The sequence below is a fragment of the Talpa occidentalis genome, unplaced genomic scaffold (assembly GCF_014898055.3).
Source record: "Talpa occidentalis isolate TD23 unplaced genomic scaffold, MPIMG_talOcc4v2.1 talOcc4.8, whole genome shotgun sequence".
Classification (NCBI taxonomy): domain Eukaryota; kingdom Metazoa; phylum Chordata; class Mammalia; order Eulipotyphla; family Talpidae; genus Talpa; species Talpa occidentalis.
Window position 1 is genome coordinate 46,887,226 of NW_023605194.1, and position 23,107 is coordinate 46,910,332.

Sequence of the window (23,107 nt, forward strand, 5' to 3'; positions counted from 1 at the left end):
AAAACTTAAATAAGGGACCAGGAAAATGAATAACTATAAGAAAGTGAAAATCAAAATCAACAAAAAACTATGAAACAGAGACACTTTTTTGGGGGTGGGGGGCAGGAGGGGAGGGATTGGGGTCAGAATGGGGGGGTTGCAATTGTATGGGGAATATAAAAATAAAATTTATTATTTAAAAAAAAAGCTAGAGGCTTTAGGGTTTTCTTTGGTGAAAACTTTTCCGTTTGGGGATTTCATAATCAATAACAGGCGAATAATGTGAATGCTTTTTATATATTAAACACTTATATTGGTGTTTCTGAGGACATTCGTGTTTTAGAGATAACACAACTCCGAGAAGAAGTGGATTTCTTTTTATCCTGCCATCCACTACAGTAATCACATGTAACTACACTCAATAGATAATTTTCTACTGCATAATGGTTTGTCAAAAATAATTTTAAGAGATATTTTGATACACTTTTAGCAACTCTCCTTAATGTTTATGGATCTTCCATGGAATAACATACAGTGCAGTCATATAAAGCGGGAAGTACTAATAAAATCCAATCACAAGGAAAGAGCTGCTTTTATGAAAAAGAGTTGAAGGATTTTTTTTTTTTAAGAAGTTTTGAGCCTTATTTGAATTTTCTTAAGCTCTGGGATATGCAATTCATTAAATAAAAAAGACTTTAAATCTTTGGTTTGCTTGTCAGATCTACTGGCTATATATAACCTTCCTTGTACTTTTTGGTGAGTGAATAGATCTATGTAATATTGGATAATTGGATAATTGATATTGCAAGATAAGTTAATGTTAGCTTTTTCTCTCTCTAAGCTTACTACCCTTCCTATGTCAGCACATGTGTGTATGTCATATATCATTCAAATGAGAGGTGGAGGGAGGAACAAAGGAAGTGGAGTAAAATTAGTAGAATAATATATTAATTTCCCTATGGCTTATTTAGGATCCTGAAGCTGTTTTGCTTTTCTGTGAAAACCACCTGGGATATGTCCTAATGTAATGTAGAAATTTAACATAGTTTATTCCATATCATTAAAAAGTTATAAAATTTAGTCAAGTCTTACTTCTTTGTATTGTTATAGGTTTATTAGTACCTATTTTTTTTTTTTAATAGAGGCATGTTTATTTATTTGTTTGTTTGTTTGTTTTGTTTATACATGCACTGGGTACAGTCAGAAGCACGGGAGGGTGAGAGAATTCACCAGAGCCAGAGCGGGGAGCAGAGCAGGCAGAAGGACCGAAGTACACTGCTGAGGGGAGTAACGGGCAGCAGGAGAGGTCTGCGCGCCATGTGGGACCCTCCTCTGGTGGCCAGGGAGCAGCCGGGGATTGAACCAGAGCCGCAGAGGCCGCGGGCAGCTTCGCAACCCAGCGCTCTACCGCTGTGCCACCGGGGAGGCCCAGCACCTATTTATTTTTAACCTATTTTTGCTTTTTTCCTTATTTTTTTTTTTTATTATTCAGTAAAAGTTTTTCAGGTAGAGCTGTCTTAGGGAATGAGTTTGTAGCTATCTAATATGGAGTGCAAATTCAAAAGCAGTAATAAAATGTAGCTTGCCTTCTAGTATTCAGTAATTTATAATGTTTAAATATGCAAATATTTTTGATTCCTAAATCATCACAAGTTCTTTTTGAAATAGATAGAGTACAAAACTGAAAAGGGTAGGTATCATAAAAGCCTTGTTTTGTAGTCAGCATTATATCCAATTAATCTGGAAATTTCCAACCAGAAGATGGAGATCTAATAGTATTTCTCAAAGTGTTTTTGGAGACTGTGCATTTGCCATCTCCATTCCATGTTGCTCCTTCTGTGCTCTGGAGTGTAAATACCAGTATTCCAGGCTAATCCTACAAATCTTGGGGCCTCATAAATTAAAAGCAGACTAATTTTCTTTGTAAATCAATTGCAGTTTCCCAGACTAGATTTTGCTCCCTCCAAATAGGAATTAAGAACAGTCATGGAACTTCTGAATTCTAGACTGTTGTAATATTATAGTCACTAACAAATTTTAAATCCCACATATGTGTCACTTCAAAGATAACATTTAAAGCACTTGAATTAAGGATGTTTTAAGTATTTGATATATTAGATAACTGCTGTTTGATAAATTAATTTTTAAGAACTTCTGCAATATAGCATGTGTTGTACCACAGATAACTAGAGTGACACCATATATATAATTTTTTGAAAAAATTGTCTGAAATAAATATGCATTCCATACATTAGGGATTCTCTTGACTGCCTGTGTTATATTGTATACCCTTCATAATTTGAAGAGTGTTTTAGAATAATATTAGGGTACAGTTCCCTTGACAGTCATTAAAATAGTATGATTCACAATGACCTATCTTCATGTTAATATTGATATGTTTTGTAATTCTAATTTTAAAATATAGTCATTTTCTAAGTAAGAAGATAGAGAACTTAATTTGACCTAGTAACTGAATTCACTTTTACTTTTTTGGCTCAAATCAATGTTGGTGCATTCCTGAAGATTTTCTAAGAAACTGCCTCAGGCTCCAAGCAAACAATGGGTACCTTTGGAAATAATGATATTCTTTTAGACTGGTGTTAGGGAACAGGAAAACCCATTTATAGAAGTGAATATTTCATACTGAACAGCTACACAACAACTGTGCTTAATAATGTATCAGGTAAACTAACCACCTTACTAATGTATTTTCACTTTCTTAAAAAATCATTTGACAGTAGTGGAATAAAATACAAAAGATTCTCCATGTATGTTGTAATTTCTCATTCCCTTTAGTATCGGCCTTAAGTATAATCAGCAAGTGGTGAAAATTTAAATTGTATAAGCAGATGAACTGCTTCCACATTTTTTCACATATTCCTAATGTCGGAACTTCAGTGTGAGCTTTTGGACACACATAGGTTGGATTTGCATGGGATATTTTAAAAACAGAATGAAGAACTTAACGACACTCCATTACATTTTATAAAATTATGTGTATCTTATATTTGTCATGGAATGAGTAAACTGAATGATTTTAATTTAAAGATTAAATTTAGAATTTATTGTAGGACAAATTTTTAAAATGTATTTTTTAACATCTTTACATGGAAAGAAACTGAGTAGCTAGCTATTTTGGAGGAAACAGCAGACTCAGAAACTGTTAGAATCATTGAGTTCCAGAAACTAATACCCAAAGTCATCTAAAATACCTCCAAATTCTAACTAGGAGTAGGTAGTGAAACCAATTGGACAGATGTGAGTTGTCTGATTGGCATAACTTTAAAAGTCAGAGTCTTAAGTAGCATTAACTCTAAGGCCTTTTCTGATTTTCTTCAAAATATTTTTATCCCTTTCAATTCTACAGCATCATGCATATTTTTCACTTTTAGAAATATCTCATTGAATTGCAATTATTTATCCACTTTGAAGCATTTTATCATTTTATCATCTACCTTGGTAAATACTATATATTAATAACTGAATAAGTGAATAAATGCTTATTGAGTTGAATTAAAACTCCAATGTATTGGGATAGTAACATGAAAGATGATTGCTATACTAAAAAAGGCATATACAACAATGTTTGTGCATGAAAATTTATAACTGTCATGTAAACAAAGACAAAGTTGAAAATTTAATAGTCTAAATGATGATCAAAATTTGATGAAAAAATAATTTCTCAACCTAATTTGACTGTACTTTTGAAAAATAACAACTTTATTGACAATTGTCTGCAAATTTAAGACCAGTGATTGTCCATATTTTATGGTGTTGATATGTTCTTAAAGTATGTTACTAGAGTGAAAATATTGACTTAATATGTGAATTCTAGTAATGAGTATGTTTTCTATTACTAAAATTATTTTGATCATGGTCTTTAATCATATTCTACTTTAGTTTCTTTATTTTTCAAATTTATAATCAAAAATGTTCTATTTTTACTTTTGGCATGAAATTCAGATTAGTATTTGCCAATATTAATGTGAAGACTGAAAGGGTTGATAAAAGAAAATGTCAGTCAATCTGTAGACCATATTTAAGCCAAATGTCAAATAGTAATTTGACTGAGGATATTACAATTATTAGCTTCTAAGAAGTTGTTTGATTTAAATGACATATCATTTTAAATTAATGAAATTGCCTGAATTAGTCTTCAAAATGTTTTATGAGTGTTTTATTGAAACTGACATAACTATTTCCACAAAGGATTAAAATGATTTAACCCCTTTCTCCCAAAGAAAGCTAAAACATGGGCCTCCCTGGTGGCACAAGGGGTTAAGATACAAGCTGTGAAGCTATTCCCAGCCACAGCAGCATGAGTTTGATCCTTGGCCAGGGAGATACCCATGTGATGCAGCAGACCTCTCCTGACTCGCCTGCTGCTCCCCTTAGCAGTGTATTCAGTCAGTCCACCTGTTCTGTTCCCCACTCTGTCTCTGGTGAATCCTCTCATGCCCCCACACCTCTGGCCTCTACCCCTGTTCTTGTATGCATAAATAAATAAATCTTAAAAAAAAAAAACAAAAAGAAAGCTAAAACACAATGAATAGGTAGAAATATAAAGAATACATTTCAGAAGAAGGTAGGGAATATTTGTTTACAAAATGTTTTCAGTGGCCAGAATTAAATTTATCTCTTAAATTTTAGGCATTCAAGACAAAAAATGAGCTTGGTGCTTCTTGGCCAGACAAGCTCGACTCTTAACAAATATTATTGGAATTAAAGATGCTCTTAAATAAAAATATAGTGTTCTTTCATAATTGCCATCTTCTTGAATCCTGTTAGTCTTAAGCTTTGAGTTCTCACTTTTGCCCAGAGATATTCCAACAGCTCTAGTAACCATTTTCATCTTCTCTTGATTGCTGTGCGTAGGTATTTAATTTAACTTGGATTTTTTTTGTGCTAAATATGGATGTTTTTCCTTTTTTGCTACAACTGTAATCCTTTGAAACAAGAGGCTATATTGTGTGTTCTTTTATATATTCTAAAGGTTCTTACCTTTCACTAGACTTATATTGGTTTTAAGAAACATACTCATTATATTGACAAAAATTCTTCAGTTCTATCCTTAAGTGATAGACATTTATTATTTTTTTGTTGAAGTGACATTGGTTTACAACATTGTTTGTGATTTAGAGTTTTAGGGTCTCCCCCTTCAGGTGTTGTTACTATACAACACCCATCACCGAAACACTCACAGTCCTCCACCATAGTCCATTATGCTCACTTTCCACCTGTTTCTCTCTTAACCTCCCTCTGTGGTAGCCTCAGTACTACATTTAGTTTTGTAGGCTTAGTTCTTTGGCTTTATATGACCCTTTGTTTTGTTTTTCTGTATACCAATGTAAGTGACCCCATCTGGTATTTGTCTTTCTCCTGACTTATTTTGCTTGGCATAATTCTTGCCAGTTCCAGCCATGTTATCTCCAAAGTCAAGAGTTTATTTATGTTTTTTATAGCTGAGTAGTAGTCCATTGTGTGTATATACCACTTCTTCCTCATTGACTCATCTGTTTTGGGGTACTTAGGTTGCTTCCATAACCTGACTATTGTAAATAGTACTGCAATGGACATAGGAGTGCATATGAAGAGACATTTAAATTCCAGGTTGGGGCTTATGGAGTTGACTTTAATTGGGCAGTCAGCAGTGGTCTTTTTGTCAGCATATCTATCATCTAGATTTGAATTCTTGGGCCACAGTTTAGTAGCTGTATGTTGTATAACTACCTTGAGTCTCATTTTCCTTCTCTTAAGGGGATAGCAATATTGCTTACTTCACAGGGTATTTTTTGATTCTATTAATGATATTAGTGAAAAGGTTCATTCAGTGAATCAATACATGTAAAATGTTTATAAAATTAAAAAGTCACTAATTGTTATTTTATCAAATAATTATTGTAGAGAATAATATTTTCATTCCCAGTAATAAGTAGGCATGAATTATTTGAAAACTATGTTCTATTTTTGTTTAAAATAAATAACCCAAACCTATATTTCTTATTTCTGGTGTATACTACATAAAGTTCTCATGTTAGAAAGATTCTTCCCCTAATTCTTTTATGGTACTACCGAGATAATATATTGAACTCACACATTTTATCCCATAACTGGAATCAAAGGCAAGAGGAAAATCAATAAAGATTACTACTCCAGCTTGTTATTTTATAAAAAAGATGAAGAATGACAAGGGTTCATTATGATATAGCCATGTCTAAAATCAAATTCTGGTTCAAGAAACTCAAGATAGAAATTTTCTAAAGAAAAAATTGTCAAGAAGTTTTGAAAGATGTCCAAAACACAGAAGAAAAGATTCCATCAGACCCAAAGGTGAAAAAATGTTGGCATGACAAAGATCTCAACTTTTTCTCCAGAAAAATCAGAGTTCAGAGATCTTTGGTGTCTTTTTCTAGACTCCTCTGTATTAAGTGTATTCAGAATACAACAAAAAAATGATTTCCAGGTTGTAATTTTCTTGTAAATAAATATAGAAATACTCAAATGACAATAAGTGTTATAACTGTATAGGTCAGAACTTTTAGAAGCATTTTTTCCAGTTCCTTAGTGTAGTGGACAACTTAGTCTAATAATTGCTTTATAACTATGAGCAGAATGAGAGTTGATTCAATCTTCCACCGTACTTCAGACTGTTTTGGACATTATTTTTAGGAATCTGTAATTAAAAGAAAGTGCATAATTTACATAAAGGAGTAAGACCAGATGGGATATATTTAAAATATAACTCACTTCTCAACATCTGAATGCGACTAGGTATATACGAATTAACGCAATTACTCATATAGTTGAAGCAGCAATTTGGTGTGTATAGTGTTGGGCTTTCAAAATCTTTTTTTGAAAATAACATTTGGTATTTATTTTGAATATTCTGACTTTTCAGCTTCCCTCTGAAAAAATAATAGTGATAGCTCTGAAACTAAATTTTTTTCTTAATATTCTCTGTTGGTAAAATCAGTTCTATATCTATTTATTACCTATGGACTTCAAAAATATCTGTTTGTTTTTATGTCCCTAGTGACCATATTGACTTTTAGTGATGATACTTGTGGCATAAATGTTATTGCAGATTTTAATTCTTAGTTTTAAAAATTGATTTTAGCTTATTTAATAACAACATGATTTTGTTCTCTGAATAGTGATTTGTCAAATTTACCCATCCCTGTTACCATAAAACTATGTTTTTACATTAGGCCAGATAATTTAATTCATACTTCCTTCACTTACCTCTCAGTTTGTATAATTTTCTGTCTTCTTGTTTTACCACATCTTCAATCCAGTTATCGGAAGCATCATTGTTGTCCCAAATCGGAATTAAGCTGGATATTTCGCTTAAAGTTTTTTTTATGGTGATACTACCAGAATAAGTGTAAGACCTTCTTTCTTTGCTAGATTCATTCATTGTTTAAATTTTCTACATAGATTTTTAAATCACAGTTACAGAAGTGGTCATAGAAGGGTGACATACAGAGAATTTAACTGTCTCTTAAATGCCACAAGGATTATAAAAGAAAGCTGTGTTTTACATGGATACTACATGTTTTTCTAGTGTGATGGAGTAAATTGTTAATATAATTTCCCTATAATACTACCTTGTATGTATAACCCAATATTTTAATAAAAAGCTCCTCCAGTCATGAATGAAATCAAAAGCTTAAAATCATTTGTGAATAGTTGAGAATGAGGAAGATTTACTTGAACATAGGAGGTTAAAGTAAAAAAAAAAGTTTTTTTTCGCCATATGCACATGGTGATGAGAATATTTGCATTGCCTTAACAAAAAAAGTTCATTTTCATTTAAAATAAATATTATGTTCTGAGTATTAAGACAATGAAAGTCTACATTGTTATAAATTCTTCCTGTCTCCTTTATGTAGTGTGCTTCCAGATCCCCTATCACTTGTATAAGTAGTAATGCTCTTGAGAGAATATTCCCACATATAGTCATTCATAAAAAAATCTTCTAATCCAAGATAAGTCTTTGCCAGTTAATGTTAATGTTTTGTTACTGTAGAGTCTTGGTATTTTTCTCCTTTTCCCTTTTGCACTCAGTTATTTTATTGACTCTTCTATGCAGTTTTTACTTCAATTAACAACCACCATTCCATTTCTGTCCAGTTGAAGATTATGTTGTGGATAACTATCTACTTGTCATAATTTTACAATATTACTAGGGAAATTTGGAAATGTAAATGCAGTGTTATTTGGGAAAATTTATCTTCTGAAGTATTTTTCTTTCAATGTAATTCACATTTGGAACAACATATGAAACTTCCAGAAGGTAATGGCAGTATTTTTCCCTTTATGTTACTGATTTCGAATATTAAAGGAAATCTCTACATGATGTGAAGTAGTTTGTGAAAGCTTTCAATTTAGGAATAGAAAAGCATATTCTCCATACTGTCCTCATACCTACCCCCTATTAAAACATTGAACCTCATTATGTTGACTGTGGTCTTTGCTCACATTTGAAAATAATTTATTAGGTGGTAAAAACACATCTTTAGAATCTAATGTACTTGGATTTGAATCCCCAACTCTACTGTATGAGCCTTGGCAAGTTGTTCAACAACTGTTGTCCTCATTTTGCTCCTCATTAAAATGGTTGTTACACCTGTTTCGTAGGTTGATTTGAGAGTGAGTTGAGAATAGAACAGGCCCCATTCATCATAAATTTTTCCTGTGTCACCACCTCCAACTTTTCAGTTGTATTATCCATGGGGGCAAATAGCATGTAAGTTAATAATCCTGCTGATTTAAGAATTTTCAGATGTTTATGTTGAAAGAGCTAATAAGGAGCAAAATTTATGAAGTCTGCCATGAAATCACCTGGTCATTTTATATATAGTTTGTACTGTGTTGTGCATTCATCCAGTTAGGAAAAATATTCACAAAAGACTTAGCAAACTGTATTCACATTGGTACAGGAAACACATGAATTAATTTTAGATAATAAAAAGTAATTAAATTACTTCGTAAAAGTAAATTCATGGGAGACTATTTTGAATGACTTAGCATGCATCAGAGGTTCTGATTTAGTAAATCTAGTATGGACCCAAGGGATTTGGGGTCATTTTGATCTCTGAAGTAACTCTTAGCAATGGTAGGTGGCAAAAATTTAATCCAATAAATGGGGAAAAAAATTAACTATCAACTTAATACATTTATCTTATCTTAACACTATGATTTACAATAATCGAGATAAATAAATTCAATAAGTGAATCTTACTGAAAATAATAATTCTGCAATATTTTTAAATTGCTCAATACCTAGGCAGTCTTTCATTTTATATAAGCTGAGGCAAAGATAGCATTACAGAACCTTCAAGGCCACACAGTTTTAGTGTACATTATACAATGCAAGACATGAAAGTCAGTTTACAAAAGATAAATTTGTGGATAATATTTCCTATTAGAAAACAAAAGGTGTTAGCTTCAAGGACCATTTATCATATGGTTTCTTGGCACATTTGAAGTATTATTTGGTTATAAAACAACCAAATTTCATTTAGATTTTTTCAGGAAGACACATGTCATATAAAAACCTATAAATGTTTGGGAGAGAGGAGGGAAATAACTCATGAGTTCTCTCAGTCTTAGGTTCTGAAGAACTCTATTGTCCTTAATATAAAGGTAAATAATCAACTTTTAAACATAAATTTTACACTAAATTAAAACATGCTAAATATAAGCAGCATCTTATAATAAAGTATAATGCAAGTCATGAGAGACATTTAAATATCCTGTAACACTGTTATCTTTTCTTGAAATGTTTAAATATTTCCTTCCTATTACATTTGATAGTAAAATAACGCACAATTGTCAGTCTACTTTACCCTTTGGGGTATGTCAGAGTTATGACACCATTAATCCAGGGTCTCCTGTCCTTGGTACCTCTCCAGTTAGAGACAACTGTGCTGAATAGAGAAGGCAGTAGAAATAGTTGTAAGCTCTTACTGCAGAACAACCTTTCTGGATTCTTACTGCATAACCAATCCAGCTGGATCTGGGACATTTTATGTGTCATGAAGTTGTTAGACTGTTTCCCAGAGTGTATTACTCTAGAGAGTTCTTACCTTCTTTCCTGAAGACAAATCACCTCTCCTTTCATTGTGCTGCCAGCTACCCATCACAGCTGATTTTCTTCCTTCCAGTTTACTAGTAGCTTATATCAAGATCTATTTTCCTATGCTTTCAGTTGCTTTAGTTATTTGAATGTTTGGCTTGACAGATGGTATCGTCCAGTCAGGAACAAATAAAAATATATATGTTTAGTCCCATAGACAGTGGTTTTATTTTTGAATATAATTTTGCAGAATGACTTTGTTACTTCTAATTATTTTGTGATGTCAGTCTAATCTGATTTCAAATCAGGATTATGCCATTTCTCTCCAAGGCTAAACTTGGGCAAATTTTCATTCCTTCTAAAATTATAATTTATATTAAAAACCTGTATGGGTTTATAGTTTTCTTAAACATTCCCGAGGGAGTAAGAATAAAGGTTGAAAAGAATGAGGTGATCAGTAAAATATTTGCCCACTAGTGGACATTTTAGCATCTATATATTAGTTTGGATAAATTGTATCTTACCTTTACTAGGAGAATAGAGAGTTATTCTCTGTTATGACAGGTATAAGAATTAATGGTTTAATAAATATCCTTGTTAAAACATACAAAAAGGAAAAAAAGAAAAAAATATAAAGCTTAGTCTATAAATTAGCTATGAATTTGTATTCAGTTGAACATGTGTTGTAGATGTGTTCAGTCTCACACTGTGGATCTATGTTACAACTCCCCATACAATTTCAATTTCGGTGATCTTTGGTTTCTTTCTTTGTGTGTCTCAATTTCATGTCTGCACCTTGTGCTTTATCCAGTCTCTTCTTGGGTGCACTTGTTTTGCACTTTTGAAAAAGGTCTGATTCGTTAAGAAATACCAGGCTTACTATAATGTTTTGAGCAGAGTTTTAACGTGAGAGCCCAAAATAGCACTCAGAAAGAGTTCATACTATGCAGATAGAGGAAATGAGATAAATTAGAAATTACTAAATAATACAACAAACATTTTTTTTTTAATCCTGTTCCCTATCTCCAGAAATTCTCAGGGTCTGATGAGAAAAAATATTTTCGTATAGTGGAATGACTAACAGTGCTTGCATTTTGAGACTAACTCAACTTCACCAATTATTAGTCTTGTGTTCTTGGTGGGTCTTAACTTCTTTGAGATTGTCTCTCCATAGGATGGTTATGAAAGATAAAATGAGATGATTTGTATAAAATATGGTTTGTAAACCTCAAAACACTGCATAACTTTATTGTTTTGTTGCAGCAGCTGATGTTATTTTAACCACACTGGGTTAAATTCTGTATTTTTCAACTTCAAATGTGTAAACATTTCAGATGTATAAATATAAATAGGTGAGCAATAGACAAAAAGGGAGACATGGGGATAGGGTTGTTAGAGGAAGTGGGAGGTTATTGATGCTGAAAAAGATAGGTTAGAAATAAAGATTGTTGACACAAATATAGAAATTATAAATGTATGGTAAAAATTCAGAAACAATTATCTCTAGCAGGTTTTTACTCTCCACCCACCTCCCTCCTTCCCCTGGACATGGCAGAGTTAAAATTAAGGAAACAAATAACCCAGCATCTTCTGTTTTCTTGTTTAAGATCCTTTGGGTTTAATGTCAAATATGAGAAATCTCAAAAATCTTCATCTTTTTGGCTTTTACTGTAGTAAGTTCTCAGATGCATAGAGCTACGGTTCGGTTCCATGGTGACTGCATCTATTTATAGTTGTTCACTTTAGATGAACTTAAAATGGTTAAGAAAAAAATTGGTTCGCTTCAGGAAATCAAGGGCATGCACTTGTGAGCCTCCCTGGAAACTTAAAATTTTTAAAAGTCATTTATCACTTTGAAAATATCTGGAACTAGGTATTAAAGTGCTTATTTATACAAATTAAAAGATGTTTGAATCTTTGCAAGGACAAATTCTAATGAGAAGAGTTACAAATACCATTTTGGTTTACATATGTATAAAATTTGGTGACTTATTTCAGGCCCACAAATGATTGATTTATAATTAACTCTTTATAATTTGCTAATGGTACAAAGCAAAATTGTAATGTAGAGGATTTAGAATACTGATACTACATTGCAAAGAAATTAGAGAAAGGATTAAAACTAGACTTAAATTGAAGAAAATTTTGTAGTAGTAAATAATATATGTAAAATAGTTACAAAATCTGGGATGCTAAATAGCTGATATAAGTACTGTGACATTTAGTTTAATTTAAATTAGTAATAGAGTTTGTTCCCATGGACATTTTGCATTTTTTCTTCCTGACATTATATATTTTGAATAAAAATATGGTCTACATTTTTAATGTTCATTCTTCTTGAAGCTGCTCTTAAATTTGCCATAGTAAGTCCTGCATAAAATTAGATTTTTATAGTTATGATTTCTCTGGGGAAAAAAAGAAAAATTAAAAGTTTGACATTGTTTTTCACAAATTCTTTTTTTCATTGTTTTGCCTATTAGGTTGACATATTTTCAATGTGTTCATAATGGCATGAATATAAAATGACAACATAAAAAAGCACTGCTAGTGCAACAGATGTTGAAACATAGTTTTATATTAAAAAACACACAAAAGATTGTGTGAATACCGGTGATAAGGTAACAATATTTTCAAACAATAACCTGTATCAAGCAAACAACAGAAAGAAGTTAATTACTTCAGCCATTGAGATGTCAGGTTTTTATAATTTGATTTGAATTTACTTTAGAATACATTCACATAATCAATATATGATCTGGGGTGGCTTCAGAAATATTCTGGATTACTTTTTGGATAATTTGGAGGTGAATCACATTATGGATGGCAAAATGAAACAAATTAAGATGTTTACAATCTACTTGAGTGATAAAGCTCTCCACAATGGCTCATATTTATATTGAATGAGCTGTTCTCCCCCAGGAGAGAATTGATGTAGCACACAAAGCGAAATTTTCAGCTATTTCCTTTGAGATATTCCCAAAATATAGTCTCATAGTTTTAAATGAGACCTTGTCTTTATAACCAGGCACATTTTGCACTGACTGATAGTTATTTTTAGGTAAACCGCTTTGGGTTAATTAGGAGAAAAATTGCTACTGTACAGTTATAATGCTCTCTCCTCCCACCTTGGCCTGAAAATAATGAGATGTAACAAAAGTTTTTCTTTGTCATTGGCAGCTGCACCTTTTAAGTGTATTAGTCTGTTGCTGTGGTTACTGCCTTTGTTTCCAGTGATGCTTTGTCCATGCTTGCCCCCACCCTTAACAATGGGTTACTCAGAAGAATGAAATAATGAGTCATTCATTCGGAAATATGTTGTTAAAACATCCCTCTTTATCATTACATTTCACTGCTTAGAAACTAGGCTGTAATTCAAGGCAACAGTTAAGTCTGAGAAGTGTTAAAAAAAAATCTTTGATTTTTTTTCATTTATAAGAAAAACCTGTCTATGTAATTGAAGAACTTCTTACAAGTCTCAACAATTAAACCCTTTTTGGTTAATGTATTATTTCTGGAACAAGTAGATAAAATTCTACGCAGTAAGCATGATAAAAATCGTGCATGTTTTGCACAGCACAGAATTTTAGAGTCAAGGTTTTTGGGCACAAAAGCAGTAACAAAACAGTCCCTACAAAACTGAATAACTGTATAACACAAGAAATAATTTTTGTTAATTTAAAATTTTAGAAACTGAAATGTGTAAAGTTTGTAAAGTAAAATGTAATTAAATTATGGTACTGTACATACCAGTTGTTCCTATAATTGAAACTTTACAATATGAAAAATACATTAGCTCTGTACAGTTTTTACAGGTAGGTAGGATGAGTTTTGGAAAAAAAAAAAAGATTTCTTTTTCCTTTTTCAGGGTCATACTCTGTTTAAGTCAAAAAATACTGCACAACTTAGCTAATTACAAAGTGTAGACTTAAAACAATTCATGTCTTCTTTATTTCATGAATCAAATCTTGGATTTTTGTTTATTTAAACAGGGGATTTGTTTTGCTTTGCTTTGAGAGTCCACAATGAACAAATCTTCCTCATTTTGTCCTTGAGATTACAGTTTGGTGGCAACCCTTGGCTACCACTTAGCTCAGTCAAGCCAGCTGCTGTTTATGATCACTGATTCGGCCAGCTGTTGTAATTGTGCTCAGGTCCAGCTCAGTCTCTAGGTGTGTTTCCATCGTATCTTCCTGTGCATTCGTTTCAAAGGATTTATGAGAGAGAAGTTCATGATGCACCCCACAGTAACTTATTGTGGGCTGGTCGTATGCCAGAAATGTTGACACATTCATTGATAAAGGTATCTGGGAAAAAATGACATGAGAAAAGTCAGTTATAAAAATACAGACATCTTTCGGGGCAAGATTTGGATACTGCTCAGTGCTGAGCTGATTAAGCTCTACCTTTATATCTGTGACTCCACTGTCCCGTGCTATCTCACTAATGTCCTTCATTCTCATACTAGTAAGCACGATGCACCATTTTTCTTAAAGATTTATTTTTTATTTCTCCCTACAAGAACTGGGGTGTAGGCCAGAATTGCAGGGGATGAGAAGATTCACGAGAGACAGAGTGGGGAGGATACCATGCAGATCTACTGAAATATACTGCTGAGGGGAACAGCGGGCGAGACAGGATAGGTCTGCTGCACCATGTGGGTCAGCTCCCTGGCCAGGGATGGAACTCATGCCGCAGTAGCTGGTGATGGCTTGATAGTGCTGAGACTTTAACACCTGTGCCACTAGGGAGACCCTGGTGCAACAATTTTACAGGCTGAGGAGCAGCTCAATTCTTAACTAGAAACTTCAGATAAATAGTAGCCTGTGGGTTCTGAAAATGCTAATTTTTTTTTGGAAAAAATGCTTTCCTCACTGAGGTAAAACTGGTTTTAAAACTAATAAAACTAGTACTTGGTCCTATATAGAATGAGGATACAATGTAACAATCATTCTCAAATTTGTATTTGCATAAAATTCACCTCCCCTTCTTCTACTCTAACCCCTACCAGCTCCCCATAGTTTCTGATTCAGTAGGCCTGGCATTGGGCCTGGACTTAACATTTCTTGTACATTTGCATATGATGCTGGTGTTGTTGATCCACGCCACAGCCTTTGAGAACCACGGGAGAAAAAAATTGTCTAGGTGAGATATTTTGGCTCTTCTTACCTAGTTATTTCCTAATATTTATTTCACCATGAGAATCCTTTGAAACATTAATATTTGTAGCCTCATTTATATATCTAAAAATTAGAATTCTAGAATTCCAAGGAAGAATCTATAGCCCTAAGAAAGTCTGAAGTAACCATTGACATGTATGTGGAAGGGGCTCCTTTGCTAATTGTGGCTTAATGAAATTATGCAGGTCCTAAAGAGCTGAGGAAAAAGCAAGAGTGACTGTTAGAAGCAGACACAAAACATGTTACAGACAAAAGAGTAGTCTGAAATTTAATCTGATGTCAAAGTCTAGCAATTATTCACATTTTTAAAATAAGATTAAAAACTTGTTCTACAAAGTACATGATTTGAGGAAACTTCAGCCCTGATCTTTGTTTAATAACTTAATTACTGATTCATTTTTTAAAATTTCCCTGGATAAAAACTTCCATTCCATTTTAGTGAGTGAGTAAAATATATTCTGTTCGAGTACATGAGACTAAATTGAGTACATGATCCTTTCTGATCTCAGTTGATATTATTAGATCCTCAAACTAAAATCAATAGAATGTCTGTTTTATTACTTTATCAACTCCTTTACTTTCTTTGCACTTTTCTCCATGCATATGACCCCTCTTTGCCTCTTCTCTTTCCATCCTTACAATTCTGCCTGTATTTGTTTCTCCTTAAATAAAAGTTGGTTGAACAAATATTTTCTATTCAATAGAAGTATTCAATCATTTTGAGATTATTATTTGTTTTTAATGTTAACATTTCAATGTATCAAATATATTGGGTTTACTCCTTGGAGACAGAAATGTAAACTAGTTTCTCAAATTATGATACTATGTAACTCTTCTATCTGTGTGGATTTTTTAATTGGAAAGCATGCAGTATTGATGTGTGAATAAACTTCATATACTTAAAAAAATGTCTAAATGATTGAAAGATCAGAGAGTAAATTGGATGCTTCCAGAGATGCTCATTTAAAATAAGAATTCCTTTTGTTAGAGATGTAATACCTTAGATAACTAACCTATATTATTATGCAAAAATAATTGTGCACCATGAATAGATTTGAGTTATAAGAGAGAATGGAAATAGAACTGTGACTATGTCCAAGAGTTTTACATTAGCCTCTGGGAAATCAAAGCCATGGGTCATATATCTGTAGGATTTTATTTACTTGTTCTTATTTATCATAAAAAACTTATACTTCATGCATATATCATTCCTGGCTTACTTGGAATTAACTCTACTATGAATGATTTATAATATCTGTGGTCACAATTTATGAAAAATAATAATCATTCATCTATTCTATGGATGTATGTGTTTGAACATATGCTTTTCTGCTCGACTTGATGTCTAGAGGCTGCTGGTACCCAGAGTGAAAGCCCTAATTTGAATCATATTAATTAAGTAGGTAACTCATTATTTATTAAAAATTCTTCTTTTCTTTAGAATTTATTTTTGGATATATCTTATTTTAAAACAACGGATGCCATGTTTATACTTTTTCAACGTGGATGTTTAATGTGTACTTTCCCCCTGCAATTGACAATGATTCTTAAAGTTGATGACATCTTAATATATAGAAAATAACATAAGGAGATGTATCAGTAAGTAGAATTTAACAACTAGCCATATCTCAATACAACATCATAGTGTATCTTTCCCAGGTTGACTTAAATTTTTTGAAACTCTAAGAGTTGACATTAGATATATTCACATTTGTAGTTATGAGTACATACCTATAATGATATACATATATGCACAATATGTATTATATACAAAACACACATATATGTATAATTTTACAGTCAATTATAATTTCAAAGTCATTTTAATCAGATATGGGGAATGTAGATTTTGGTGATACATTAGTTTTAGAAACTAATGCATATTTTTATCTATATAAAACATTTCTATATATGTATAGATGGTGGATGGATAGTGACGAAATAACTATCTGCTGCCATTAAACAAACATCTTAAGGTTCACATACCATCCATGTAAATCCTTTCCTGTCACAAAATCATTAAATGCAACAGCCTCTTCTCTTTCTTCACACAACCTTCAAATGACCTTTGTTTGCTTTTCCCTTTTCAGTCTGACATTGGTGTTCTCTGTTCATTAATATGTTTGTATATTAATATACTGAAGCAGGATTGCCATAACTGTGTTTCCTCCTGTGGCTAGGTTGTTCAACAGGACAGTCCAGTTTATGCTTATTATCTTATTTTGGAAATTTAATCACTTGGTCTACTTGAAGATGACCTAAATATGTTATTTCATAAAATGAAAATGAGCAATGACCCTGGATGACTGACTATTTAGTCAGAATGGTTCCAGGAAGGGCAATAGGGGGTTTAAAGTCTGTTTTCGTAGACTGTTAGAAGACTCTAAAGTGTCTGTAGAATCTTCTGGTCATTTAGTGTATTTTAACTTGATAATCTGTTAATAATTACTCACAGTTTCCTTCAACCTCAGACCAGGGTTTTCCATGTGACATAATTATTTCTAAGGCATAACTTACAGTGATCCAGGGTATGAAATCTTGCTTTGCAGAAAGCAATGTCATCTGAAGTCTGAGCTAAGAAATTATTATACGCTATTCTAACAATGAAAGTTAGTAGTTGATCAATTATTAAGGAAATTCTCCTTAAGGTAAATTTGATTCTACTAAATGAGTTACTGTTTTGAATATCAATGATATTTACCTAGGCAGCAACTTTCCAGTGTTTAACTAAATATGAGGGATGTTTCTTTTACAAACTAAAATTTTAAAAAGTTAGATGAATAAAAGTAACTTCTTATTAATTGCATTTTTCCCATTCATAAATTATATTTGAGCTTTTGCTTTTGAAAAGAAACAATAATTTTTTTATTTCTCAATTTGTGACTAAGTATAAATGGTCCTTTTAACCTGATATTCACTGCATAAATAATAAATCTATGTTTATATGAATATATGCTGTGTATATGAGCATGCATATATGTTGCTCATATTCTAATCAGTTGGTTCCAAATCATTTTAATAGCCCTTCTGATGGAGAGCTAGGTTTATTTTAAGTGCAATACTCAAAAAAAAAAAAGACAGTCCATTTTTTTTTTTTAATAGAGGCATGTTTTTATTTATTTATTTATTATATTTGTTTGTTTGTTTTGTTTATACATGCACTGGGTACAGTCAGAAGCGCGGGAGGGTGAGAGAATTCACCAGAGCCAGAGCGGGGAGCAGAGCAGGCAGAAGGACTGAAGTACACTGCTGAGGGGAGCAGCGGGTGGCAGGAGAGGTCTGCGCACCATGTGGGATCCTCCTCCGGCGGCTGGGGAGCAGCCGGGGATCGAACCGGCGCCGCAGAGGCCACGGGCAGCTTCGCAACCCAGCGCTCAACCACTGCGCCACCGGGGAGGCCCAAAGACAGTCCATTTTTAAGAGGGGGTTATAAAAAGATTTTTTCCCTATTGGAATTATAAAGCACAGGAATTGTTTGTTGTTATTTCTGAATAGTTTTGAGTAACTGTATAACTATTGATTATTTTTGGGTAGAATGCCCATGTTGTACCACATTTTATGAGGGAAAGCCTCCATTTTTATAAGACCAAATGTTATCTAACAACTATTATAAATTTCTAAGTTTTTGAATGGATACTTTATGGTTTTTGTAGCCATTGTGAAAGGATCAGACTTACTTTACAAAGGAATTATTTTTTTGAGATGTAGCTTTTATCACTATCAGTTTTTCTTTATTTTAATTTGTAAGAGTCTTATTATATTCTTTTATTAAGTTTTTCATTGACATACCCTTTCACTATAACATTAAATGGGTTTCAGATGTGTATATTACAAATCAACATCTGCATATATTAGGTTCACCACTAAAAGTCCAAATATATCCATTACAGAGACCTATTATTTTACTTTTGCAAATATATAAATAAATAATATATAAATAGGGAGTAGGCATTATAGTATTTATGCAATTAGTAACATTTCTCTAATTTATCTCTAAATTTGTTCCAAACTGAGCTTGTCATATCTGCATCCAAACTGACTCTTTTTTCCTTCAGTCCCTATTTTATTACAGGGAGCACTTATCAATTAATTCAACTTTACCAATAAACTTTAACTCTTCTGTCTGTTCTTTCATATGTCCCATTACTTGTCAGTTAACTTTTGAAATCAGTGACATTTATCTTTTTCATGTACCTGCTTCATCATCTATGTTACCATTCTCTTGGCTCAAAATATCATTACCTTGTTTGCTTTAATGATTGCAAGTCTGGTCTTGCTAGCCAATAGAGTTGCAAATAAAACTAAACATTGTAAGTTCATTTCTGAATAAGATTAACTACGTTTTTACTTAACTCACAGCAAGAAACATGTGGAAAACAGTGAATGCATTTCGGGGGTCTCTTTTTGGTCATATCTGAAGCATTACTTTGCATTTGGAAAACAGTGGAATTTATATTTCCTAAGAAATTAGTTTCCTTAAAAATATTATTTCATATGTACATATGAGTATGAGTATACATACATATGTGTGTATATATGTCATACCACTGCCTTTACAGTTCTCAATTAAGAATCTTTAGAATTTCCATAGTGGTCTCTCTGCCTAGTTCATGTTAGCAACTATGGGCATTTGTTCCATCTCCTGGTTGACATCTTCCTGGACATGAGTTTAATATCTTCTTCATTATCAACACTACCATTTACTGAGCAATTGTTGTTTGTTAGTTACCTTGCTGGACATTGTAATCTTATTTAAACCTCCAAGTCTGCTGAAGGTAAATATAATTGTTCTCATTTTATAATTGAGAAAACAAAAATTAGAGTTTAAGTAATTAGTCTAAAATAACACCACTTAGCTGACTATCACTTATCTAACTTATGCAGGCTTTGGAGGCTAGAGAGTTGAACAAAATATAATGTGTCTGATACTGTTTATATATCAGTTCCCAACATTTGGGTTTTATTTCCAGAAGAGTGAGCACTATGATTTCCTATGCTATACCATAGCTTAATGGTACTGTCTTGCCCATTTGGTCCTCAGGAAACAAACATATAGTTTATCAGGGCTTCATGATCTGGGTAGATGATGACAGTTCAAAATATTAGCCCTCTGCTTCTTACTAAAGTCATTTTGGCCAATATAATGGGTAAGGAAAATAATCTAATCTGAAGAACATTTTGGACTGGGAAAGGACTCTTATTGTGGCCACTCTATGTACCTGTACTGTAGGGTTTGAAAGAAGCACTTCTGCATGACTGCCCTAAGACTGTGGCCAACATCAGGAGGCAGCTGGGGTTGCCTATGTAGCCTTTGACTGATTGTGTGGCCATGGTCTGAGGTGGCCTGGGAGTAGCTCAGAAATTACATCAGAGGCTCCCCTGGTGGCGCAGCGGTTGAGTGCTGGGTTGCGAAGCTGCCTGCAGCCTCTGCAGCGCTGGTTTGATCCTGGCCACCGGGTGAGGGTCCCACATGGCGCGTAGACCTCTCCTGCTGCCCGCTGCTCCCCTCAGCAGTGTACTTCGTCAGTCTGCTTGTTCTGTTCCCCATTCTGGCTCTGGTGAATTCTCTCACCTTCCCGTGCTTCTGACTGTACCCAGTGCTTATATAAATAAATTAATAAATCTTAAAAAAAAAAAAAAGGAATTACATCAAGTACCTGCACAGGAACTCCTCCCTGTGAATGTAGACATGTCCTCTCCATTCCCCATAAAAATTGATTACACTTTATCTCCCATGGACTGTGTTCCTCCTGCTGATTGTCACATCAATCCTGCTAGTTTATTACTGCTAATAAATAGCAAGAGGGCTATTCATTGAGCAGCAGAGTCTTGTCTTGCAAACCTGCTCCATGACTTGTCCCTCAGTGTGTCTTATGGACCTGCTGGCACATTCCCCACTCAATAGCTTATATATACTCTAGGATACAAATATATAAAAAATTGTTTATGGAGGCCTATAGGGATTTTAAAGTAAATTTCTTTATTGACTTGGAAATTAGTAGAAATATTTCCAATTACATGACATTAACTTTTGTTTTTAATAAAACATGCAAAATGTTATTTTGTTTCATAGAAAATTGATTTCTTTCTATGTTGGGGGACAGCAGGATTGAGCATATGGAGAAACAATGAAAAGGACAATTTCTGTTCTTTGGCAAGATCAAACTATTTTGGAAGATAGCTAATGCAGGAGAGTAAAGGATGGCAATGGATAAGGTGAGACAACAGACATTTTGTGTGTGTGAAAGAATGTGTGTGTGTGTATCTACATATATATTTGTTTGATATCATTTTATTATATTGTTGATGAAAAAAATCAATACTTTGGCAGGGTCACTGTATGTGTAAAGTTTTCAAGTTCTTCCCCTTCTGCATGTGTTTTCTCCAGTTACTTGGGTTTCCTCCCACATCTGAAAGATGTGTACATTAGGTAAACTGATGTGTCTGAAGTGTTTCAGCATGATTGTGTGTGTGAGTGTGTGTGTGTTAATGTGCCCTGTTATAGAATAGTATCCTGTACAGAGATGGTTTCTTCCTTGTTCCTTGGACAGCCAGGCTAGTTTCTTGTTGCCTGAGATCCAGAACTGGAAGAAGTAGTTTGGAAAAGGAATGAATGAGTGAATACAACATATAGTTTATTCGGGTGAAAGTGTTTTGGATCTCTATATAGAAATTTGATGGTGTTTTTGTGACCAGAAATATGCCATAGGAACTTGACTCTTATTTGTATCAAACAACCCATGGAAAATTGGTTTGGCTATTTATTTTGGCTTAATATCAGTTTTCTGGAACCTATTGGTGATACTGAGAATATATAGTATATGTGTACAGGAGCCAATAGATATAAAATATATTTTTATGTGTCAATAAGGACACTATGTATAGATGTACATATGAATTATAATAGTTATTAGAATCAGGGAAAGCACAGTCTATATATTTTTGTAGGGTGTGTTGTGTGTGCATTTGATCAGTCTTTTGGAACTGGGACATGAAACTTACATGTACTCTGGGAAACACATATGTATAAGACATACATATATGCATGCTGTACTCTGATTGACTGATTCTACCAAATATTGCATTCTTCTATTTGGGGTCCAAACTAGTCATTTTTCTTTGAAAATAATGTTATTTCACTGATTTATTGACAAAACTCAATATTGATGAGCAGTGATTCAGTATTTACATTTATAGACTCTTTCACAGAGATAATATATTTTACTTTGAAATTGATTTATTTTTTGAAAAGCTATCTCTTGGAACTCTTTAGCTTTCTAATGGTTAGTTTGTATGAGTACAACAGACTGTTGGGTCATTAATTTTTAATTATGTTGATTCTACTAGTAATTTATTTAAATAAACATTTTCAAGAAGTAATTAAGGATCTGAATTTATGTTTTGTTACCGTTAAATAAAAAATACTTTAAAAAATAATAAAGTTTAAAATTCTCAGATGTAACCTGGGTCTTAGTATTCAGTTTTGGACATTTCTTAAGAGTTACTTGCCATTTAAAATAACAGTTGTGTCCTAATATCACAATATAGCATATTAAGGCAGGAACGATTTGGTTGTCAGAAAAGTCATGATTCATTTTTTGCTTAAAAAACAGAAAAACTACTTCGTGACTTTTCCAACAAGCCAATAAGTATGATTTTTAAAAATTTCAAGTGTCTGTAACTTGAAAATAATGTGAAAACATTGTTTGCAGATGGATAACAATTTTTGTTGACTTCTGTATGGAAAGTCATTACGATGATTCCTACAAAGTGAAATAATAAAGTGAAAAAAAAAGAAAATGAGTTGAAAGTCTAGAATTCTCCTTGCACCAAAATGAATTAAAGAAAAACTCCTGAATTTTAGCTTTGT

The 23,107-nt window shown here is 32.9% G+C and overlaps 2 protein-coding genes across 3 annotated transcripts in view; one reads left to right on the forward strand and one right to left on the reverse strand.

The window, feature by feature from the left end:
• The window catches only part of CTNNA3 (catenin alpha 3), a 1,457,807-nt gene that overhangs the window by 455,063 nt on the left and 979,637 nt on the right, over positions 1-23,107 (forward strand). The gene's annotated exons all lie outside the window — the stretch shown is intronic.
• LRRTM3 (leucine rich repeat transmembrane neuronal 3) overlaps positions 12,213-23,107 on the reverse strand; it is a 157,106-nt gene continuing 146,211 nt past the window's right edge. The window contains exon 3 of the mRNA XM_037497354.2: positions 12,213-14,364. Coding sequence (XP_037353251.2) covers positions 14,155-14,364 — 210 coding nt within the window. The 3' untranslated portion in view covers positions 12,213-14,154. The remainder of the gene's footprint in view (positions 14,365-23,107) is intronic.